General features: G+C 44.6%; 1 protein-coding gene across 2 annotated transcripts; it reads left to right on the forward strand.

The window, feature by feature from the left end:
* The first annotated feature begins 825 nt into the window (after positions 1-825).
* LOC106600824 (male-specific lethal 1-like 1) lies at positions 826-8357 on the forward strand. 2 transcript variants are annotated; one of them, XM_014192525.2, is made up of 9 exons: positions 826-931; positions 1694-2519; positions 2890-3095; positions 6199-6461; positions 6686-6750; positions 6850-6917; positions 7085-7209; positions 7463-7535; positions 7653-8357. In XM_014192525.2, the coding sequence occupies exons 2-9, from the start codon at positions 1842-1844 to the stop codon at positions 7741-7743; spliced, it is 1569 nt and encodes a 522-aa protein (XP_014048000.1). In that variant the 5' UTR covers positions 826-931; positions 1694-1841; the 3' UTR covers positions 7744-8357. The 2 variants fall into 2 exon arrangements, with proteins under 2 accessions (XP_014048000.1, XP_014048001.1); XM_014192526.2 differs by having other exon boundaries at positions 906-965.
* The last annotated feature ends 179 nt before the right edge of the window (positions 8358-8536 follow it).

An 8536-nucleotide genomic window follows, 5' to 3' on the forward strand; every position in this document is an offset into this window, starting at 1 on the left:
TAAACACTTCTCAGAGGAGAGGTAGAGAGACATGTGAGGGAAGAAGCGCCACATAATCTTGGATTTGTATTTCTCCATATTATAGGCCTAGGCTATAGTGTATTCGGGAAAAACGACCTAGCACGAGGCATATCTTTTTCTTTTTGAATGTTTCTTTGTATTAATAGGTTATTGTTAAAATATTGTAGTAGGCTATTACTTTTTGGCTGTTGAAGTTGGCCTATCCATGCATGCTTATGAAAAACAGATTACTAAAAACAGGTGTTGCACCTGAATGCTACTTTACAATGATGGGTGGGACTGACACCCATTTCAGTATGCCCTCTTGTGGTAAAAGAGCAGCATTGATCCACAGAGACTAACACCAATGTAACAGCCTGTGGTCTCTTCTGTAGAATATATTGAGATATTAACTAATTTATAAGAAAAGTGGTAACATGTAATGGTTTATCTTCAACTAATCTCCAATAAACATAACTCCCTTACAAGATAGTGAATTAGGGAGCCCAGAATTGTCCTCTCCCCAAATAGAGAAGAGCCCAAACTAATATCAAGCAAGCAGATGAAATGCCATAGCTGTACCTGTTCCACAGTATTTAAAAAAATGTATAATTGGTGGTGACTGAGCCAGTTGCCAATTGGTTGCACCTAATCCCAGTGTGAATAGAGAAAATATGACAAGAACTCTCTCGACCATAACAATTTCATCATGGTTGCATGATTGTACAAGATATATGAACTACAACAAATTGTAACAATCATAAAAATTAGGTAGGAATATGCATTTGTCTTGGCATTTTTATTCTTGGGAAATCTCTTGAGCTCAGTGGAACCGCTCGCTAATTGACCAATCAGAGGCGAGCATACAAGGAACGCATGCGCAGTATCATTATTTTAAAACGACCTGAGAAGGGGGGCATCAAGGCGATAGGTGAGTTCGAATGAGTACATAGAATATCAAATAGGTAGGTGGCCTTTAGTCATAAGTGTAAAGCACAATGTGTTATAACGTTCAAGAGAAAAACGTAACTTTGTAAAGCGTTTAAAGTTAAAATGGCGTCAAATGAGACCGGGTTGGTTGAAGGCAAAGTGGCTGTCATTGTTTTGCTCTTTGCTGCGGACCTAAAATGGAGGACTTGGCTAACCAGTTAGCTAGCCAACTAAGCGACTGCAGCTCAGCTGTAACGTTTGTTATTCTATTACTGTTTCCCTTGTAACCAAGCAATTGCCAGTCCCTGCATAATGTTTTATTCAAACACCGGCTAGGTCAATTATACACATCATTGGGTAGCTGACGAAACTCAACTCTTTAATGATTGTATAAGCTAGCTAACTACCTCGTCTGCTAGGCATGCCTGTATTGTTGAGATGCAAGTCAGCTTATCTCCGGGTTGCTCGATTGTTGTTATTGTGTCAGTTTGTTGGTTCATGTGTCAATATCATACAGATTATTCATGGGGGTATAGAAATGCGTGAGGAGGGAAATTGTAGTTAGCGTTCTCAATCTCTGGTAGCTACTAACGTTATCAGCAAAGTGGCTTTCTTAGTTGGGCTATATCTGCTGTAAGAGAGGCCATTGTGGCTGATTTCCTGTCTGTTTCAACATTTGATTTTAGTTAGTTTATGCCTGATAATTCAACATAGACACAAGGTTAACTGTGTGCCCATCTGACATCCCTCCCTTGTGTTTCAGGCTTGCATGGACATCTAGACAGCCCACTGCTGAGGAGAAACGGCATCCACGGTGTGAGATCAAGCTTTTTGTGCCACCAACGCCCCTGTCAGGAGGACATTGGTGGGCGTTGGTTGGCAAGGGTTCTGGCGGTGGGGTTTCCACGACAATGACATCCACTGTGTTTACAAGTGGAGGATATAAGCTAGACACAGTAGTGAAGATTGATTTGGTCAAAGCTCCAGCAGGAGGAACACCAGATTCCTTTATTGGCCTTAGGAGGGAGCCAAGTGAATACGTCATCGGAGTCCCAAACGTGCTCGGCAGTATCCACAACAGCAGTGGCCAGCAGCTCCAGGGGAAAGCCAAGGTGGTGCCAGGACAGGGACTGATTACCTGCAGGCCTGGATCTGGACAGAACCCTGGGCTTGGGTCTGGGCAAGAGGAGAACTGGGTGATCTTTGGAGCCCAAACTCCCCAGGGCAAACCAATGGGGGGCGACGGCACCACACCAGTCAAGAGCAAGGCACTACTAGGACAGACAAACAGCAATATGGGCAAGACAGACCTTGCGGTGCTCAACACTATCAAACAGCCCCGGGACGATGCAGTGTGTGGCAGGGAGGTCAGAGGGGCTGCTACTGCATCAATCATGGGGGCACAGTCATCAGAACACAGCCCAGATGGCAAAAGAGGGAATATTAGGAAAGGACCTGGTCACTCCCCTACACAGACCAGCTGCATACGCCAGATCCTCCTCCTCCAACTGGAACTCATTGAACAACAGCAACAGCAGCTCCAGTCCAAGAGCAAGGAGATAGATGACCTCAAAGCTGAGAAGGAAATGGTATGCTAGCAAACTCGAATGTATAACATTTCAATTGTCAATCCTGGTCAGCATATTTTGTGAAAATTTTAATTTTCCAGAATAACCAGCAGCCTAGGCCAGCTCCACAATGCCACCAGTGGTATTGTGATGTAATAGCAGTGCAGCACTATTATTACATCATTGTTTCTATGAAGTGTAAGGTTATTGAAGTCAACTAAATCGGCCTCAAACACATATAATATTTTCGTTGTACTCTTGTGGACTGTAAATCTCACAAGTGTTGAAGAGAATAGGCTACCCTTAGACAAACTATTTAAATGCCAAATCATAAGGGGGTATAAACCTCACTTGAGCCCCACTGACGTGACGTGTTTTTTCACTACTGCAGCTCATGGCGCGGATCGAGCGCATGGAGCGACGTCTGCAGCTAGGTAAGAAGGATGGGTGTGACCAGCGTCCCAACCACATCCCTAGCCGGCAGGAAGACCAGGCGGCAATGCCAGGGACACCAGAGGGTCAGGGTCTGTCTGAGTGCCGCAGCAGCCATACACCCCGAACGTTGAATTTTGGCAGAGGAGGCAAGGGGCACAAACGGTAGGGCTCCACATTCAATTTGTTTAACTTTTTTTTTTTTTTTTACTTCATGATATTACGTACTTCCTAGATCAGGCCTGGGTAATTATTTTCCATGGAGGGCCACATTAGAATATATTTTTGCCATTGCGGGCCAGAATCATATTACAAGCTCCTTCCACAAACTCGGCCATCTCACGTTTGTGTGGTAGGGGAGATCTGCATGACCTGACTCTGTCTTCCAACAGTGCGACAAACTGCCTGTGGTTTAAAGATTTTGCGCTTAAGAAGTTTACCACTTTAATGACTGTATCCACAACATGGCTCATTTTCAGAACACGTTTACAGAGCACCTCCTGATGGATAATGCAATGCAGGAAAATCATTTTCTGATCTGGGTTCAACTCAGCTACTTGATCTTGTATCCTTTTGAATAGGCCAACATTTGTTCCTGTCAAGTTTGGGCAAGCATCAGTGGTGACACTGGATAACTTTTCAAAACTCATTCCCAGCTTTGCCACACACTTATTAACCTCCTCCAATAAATCTTTCCTTGTGGTTGTGCTCTTCATTGACTGCACTGAAGCTCCTCTGTAATTTCAAAGTCTGGGGTTATGCCTCGTAAGAATATCAACAACTGCGCTGTGTCACGTGAATCACTGCTTTCATCCAGGGCCAAGGAGAAATGGGTGAAATCCTTGTCTTTCAACTGTTGTTCCATATTCTCTGCGATGTCCTCAACACGCCTTGTCACTGTTCGTCTTGACAGGGAAACATTTTCAAACGGCTCTTTCTTGTCGGGGCAAAGTATTGCTGCAGAGTCAATTAAACATTCTTTAATGAATTCGCCCTCAGTGAATGGCTTGCTATGTTTAGCAATTTTGTGGGATAGTACATAGCTAGCTCTCGCAATTCCATTGTTTGCTGAATGAAGTTTTGTGAAAAGTCCTTGCTGCTTTTGCAACTGAGAAAGCAACTCTTTCGATGCACCTGCCCTCTGCTCAGAAGACATATTCCTATATTTCTCTGCATGCTTCGTCTGGAAGTGTCGGGACAAGTTGTAGTCTTTCAAGACAGCGACGCTCTCTTTGCACACTAAGCACACAGCTTTCCCTTTACCTCAATCAAGAAGTACAGTCGTGGCAAAAGTTTTGAGAATGACACAAATATTAATTTTCAAAGTTTGCTGCTTCAGTGTCTTTAGATATTTTTGTCAGTTACTATGGAATACTGAAGTATAATTACAAGCATTTCATAAGTGTCAAAGGCTTTTATTGACAATTACATGAAGTTGATGCAAAGAGTCAATATTTGCAGTGTTGACCCTTCTTTTTCAAGACCTCTGCAATCTGCCCTAGCATGCTGTCAATTATCTTCTGGGCCACATCCTGGCTGATGGCAGCCAATTCTTGCATAATCAATGCTTGGAGTTTGTCAGAATTTGTGGGTTTTTGTTTGTCCACCTGTCTCTTGAGGATTGACCACAAATTCTCAATGGGATTAAGGTCTGGGGAGTTTCCTGGCCATGGACCCAAAATATCGATGTTTTGTTCCCCGAGCCACTTAGTTATCACTTTTGCCTTATGGCAAGGTGCTCCAACATGCTGGAAAAGGCATTGTTTGTCAAGAAACTGTTCCTGGATGGTTGGTAGAAGATGCTCTCGGAGGATGTGTTGGTACCATTCTTTATTCATGGCTGTGTTCTTTGTGAGTGAGCCCACTCCCTTAGCTGAGAAACAACCCCACACACGAATGGTCTCCGGATGCTTTACTGTTGGCGTGACACAAGACTGATGGTAGCGCTCACCTTGTCTTCTCTGGTCAAGCTTTTTTCCGTGTGCCCCAAACAATCGGAAAGGGGATTCATCAGAGAAAATGACTTTACCCCAGTCCTCAGCAGTCCAATCTCTGTGCCTTTTGCAGACTATCAGTCTGTCCCTGATGTTTTTCCTGGAGAGAAGTGGCTTCTTTGCTGCCCTTCTTGACACCAGGCCATCCTCAAAGTCTTTGCCTCACCGTGCGTGCAGATGCACTCACACCTGCCTGCTGCCATTCCTGAGCAAGCTCTGTACTGGTGGTACCCCAATCCTGCAGCTGAATCAACTTTAGGAGACGGTCCTGGCGCTTGCTGGACTTTCTTGGGCGCCCTGAAGCCTCCTTCACAACAATTGAACCGCTCTCCTTGAAGTTCTTGATCCGATAAATGGTTGATTTAGGTGCAATCTTACTGGCAGCAATATCCTTGCCTGTGAAGCCCTTTTTGTGCAAAGCAATGATGACGGCACATTTTTCCTTGCTGCAAACCATGGTTGATAGAGGAAGAACAATGATTCCAAGCACCACCCTCCTTTTGAAGCTTCCAGTCTGTTATTCAAACTCAATCAGCATGACAGAGTGATCTCCAGCCTTGTCCTCGTCAACACTCACACCTGTGTTAAGGAGAGAATCACTGACATGTCAGCTGGTCCTTTTGTGGCAGGGCTGAAATGCAGTGGAAATGTTTTTTTGGGGGGGGATTCAGTTCATTTGCATGGCAAAGAGGGACTTTGCAATTCATCTGATCACTCTTCATAACATTCTGGAGTATATGCAAATTGCCATCATACAAACTGAGGCAGCAGACTTTGAAAATTATTATTTGTGTCATTCTCTCAACTTTTGGCCATGACTGTGTTTTGATGTACACTCTTGCTGGAACATCCTACATTCATTGTCTACTTTTCTTTTAAATCTTTGAAACTAATTTTTGCGCAATTTCTAGCTAGCTACTTATTTGTGACTGTGGCGTGTGTGTCAGCCTGTCAGTCAATGTATGTCCTCGTGCAGTTATTTATACGTGCCTTCAAAATAAATGGCCCACAAGTGGTGGGAGTTAAATCATTACACAAAGGCAAGTATTCATTGGGCTTTTAGTTTGAATAACAAATACGTTTTTCAAAACTTTACTATCGCAAATTCTTTGATCTGAGCATGATTCCGCGGGCCGTGTTGAATCAGGTCGCGGGCCCAGGCCTGTCCTAGATCCATACATGGATGAATATATCTATGTACTGTAGATGCATGCAAAGCCCCTTATTGTCCCTCACGCAATTCCTCTAAAGGTTGTTTTTGTTCTTGCCAATAGGCGTTTCCTCTTCCAGGACCCCAGGGCAGCCAAACGACGTGCCCAAGCCAAGGCCTCCCAGTCTCCACACGAGGCGCTTCTCCCCAAAGAGGAGTCTCTGGACGGGGAAGAGTTTTCAGATGGGTCTCCTGGGACCAGCTCGGCCGCCACTGAGGAACTGGACTACCTGTCCACCACAGACATGTACCTGTGTCGCTGGCATGTGCCTCCCCTGTCACCAACTTCGCGGGAGCCCTCACCCAAGAAGGAGGAGCCTGTGGCCAGTGAGTGTTACAAACTGTCATGAAATGGTTGTATTGGATCCCAAAAAATAAGGAAAAGGGCAAAATAAGTATTAACAGCACATAAAGGCTGAGACTTGGGCCTAAGTATTTTGTAATAGGCCACATGATTGCTTTTTGTTGCTTTATCTTTTGTAAAATGTGTGTTAAACAGGATTTGTAAAATTGCATGTGTGGTGGAATGACCTTCTCCATCTTGTACACAGTTCCCTCATGGAAGGAAAACCTTATGGAGCCCCTGGGAGAGGAGGAGGCATCTGATATCCCTGAGGTGGGTACTTGTCTTGCACTGTTTGAAGCCCTAGGCTGGTGGAAGTCCAGATTGGACCCCTGGTCAGGAGGTCTAAAGTCCAACTGTTTTCTCTTACAGAATCTGGATGACAATGTCTTCCTGAAGCGCCACTCGAAGCATGAACTGGATGAGAAGAGAAGGAAGAGGTAAGTGAGGGCTGGAGTTTTCACTATGCTCTGTTTACGTCTGACCAACTCTTGCTACGAGTCAGTATGTTTCTCTGGCATACTTCTGCCTTTCTCCTTATTTTTGTGTCCCTTATTTTGACCTTCCGTCACTGTATTCTTCACTCTCCTTCATTCACCTCCCGTAGATGGGACATCCAGCGGATCCGTGAGCAGCGGATGTTCCAGCGACTGCAGCAGCGCATGAACAAGAGGAAGGGTATCCAAGAGAGTGAACCAGAAGTGTTCTCCTTCTACCCAGAAGCCGAGGATGGTAAGCCCACCTATACACTGAATTGTTAAGATACTACTGCACTGTTGGAGCTAGGAACACAAGCATTTCGCTACACCCGCAATAACATCTGCGAAATATGTGTATGTGACCAATAAAATTGTATTTTTTAGATCTGGCCAAAAAGCAACTATCCCATTAGTAATGTCTGTTGAGATGAAATGTAGTCAGTTGAAATACTGAGCAGGGTCTTGGACTCATCACTTATGAAGGTGTTCTTTCTCTCTCTCCTCAGTGGAGTCCCTCATGATCACCCCCCACCTTCCAGTGGTGGTGTTTGGCCGACCTCTGCCAAAGCTGTCGAGACGGTGAGTTGAGACATACACACTGGTTCTTAAATAACACCAAGCCAAACATCACTTGAATACAATTGGAGCGCTTGCTTCCTAACCTAAACCCCTGTGTTTCTCTATTCACCCTTGAAGGAGCTTTGACCTGCCCTGGCTGGACGAGCGGAGCCGCTGTCGAGTAGAGGTGCCCAAAAAGCAGACCCCCCACCGGACCTGCCGAAAATAAATCTGTCCTTTCCAGCTGAGTCCAAGAGAGGAGACACCGGCTGGATTGGTGCCAGGCAGCACCCCTTTGTGTGAACGTCTGCCTTGTTATTTGGGAGAGTACTACAGACGGGGTGGGGGAATTGCATGCCACAATCCCCTAAAATCAAAAGATGCACTGTGCCACAGTTTGGTCATGGTTGCTGGACTGCAGAGCGGATCCTATTGTTTGTTTATAGTAGGACTGGTTTGGAAGAAGACTGAGGGTGGTGTGAACTATCCAGGAAGAGCAGAGATCTTTGTCTCCTCTAGATTCCCGCTGGGATAATTTGAGGACAGTTTTCCTCTGTGCAACTTCACCCCAAAAATTCCCAAGAAAACAAGCTAAAGTTCTACAAACTGTTGACGTTGTCATTCACATCGACATGCCTCATATTTGAACAGAGCAGAATGACTCTGTCTCCCATCTGTATGTGATTGCTGTTGCATCCTATAGAAAGGAGACCTGTTGGAGATAAAAGGAAAAAAACATTTGTCATTAGGAGAGTGAGATGTGTTGAAAGCGCTTCAGCAGCACTTATGGTTTGTGTTTCAAACAAGATGTTGGAATTAAAAAAAATGCTTTATGCCCATGAACATGACTTTGTTTCTTTTGGATGGTGTCTTTGCCTGATTTGATAAATGTAGGAGATAAAATTAATTTGAACGCACTGGACCATAATGGGAATTAGGTATGAGTGAACGTGAATATCACTATCAATATGTCTCTGGATAATACTTCATATTCATTTAATCCGATTTCAGGGGATTTATAA

The sequence above is a fragment of the Salmo salar genome, chromosome ssa03 (assembly GCF_905237065.1).
Source record: "Salmo salar chromosome ssa03, Ssal_v3.1, whole genome shotgun sequence".
In the NCBI taxonomy this organism is placed as follows: domain Eukaryota; kingdom Metazoa; phylum Chordata; class Actinopteri; order Salmoniformes; family Salmonidae; genus Salmo; species Salmo salar.

Coding starts and splice junctions, on each gene's coding strand:
- LOC106600824 (XM_014192525.2), top strand. CDS start 1,842: ATGACATCCACTGTGTTTACAAGTGGAGGATATAAGCTAGACACAGTA. Junction 6,751..6,849: donor AGGCATCTGATATCCCTGAG/GTGGGTACTTGT, acceptor TTTCTCTTACAG/AATCTGGATGACAATGTCTT. Junction 7,536..7,652: donor CTGCCAAAGCTGTCGAGACG/GTGAGTTGAGAC, acceptor TCACCCTTGAAG/GAGCTTTGACCTGCCCTGGC.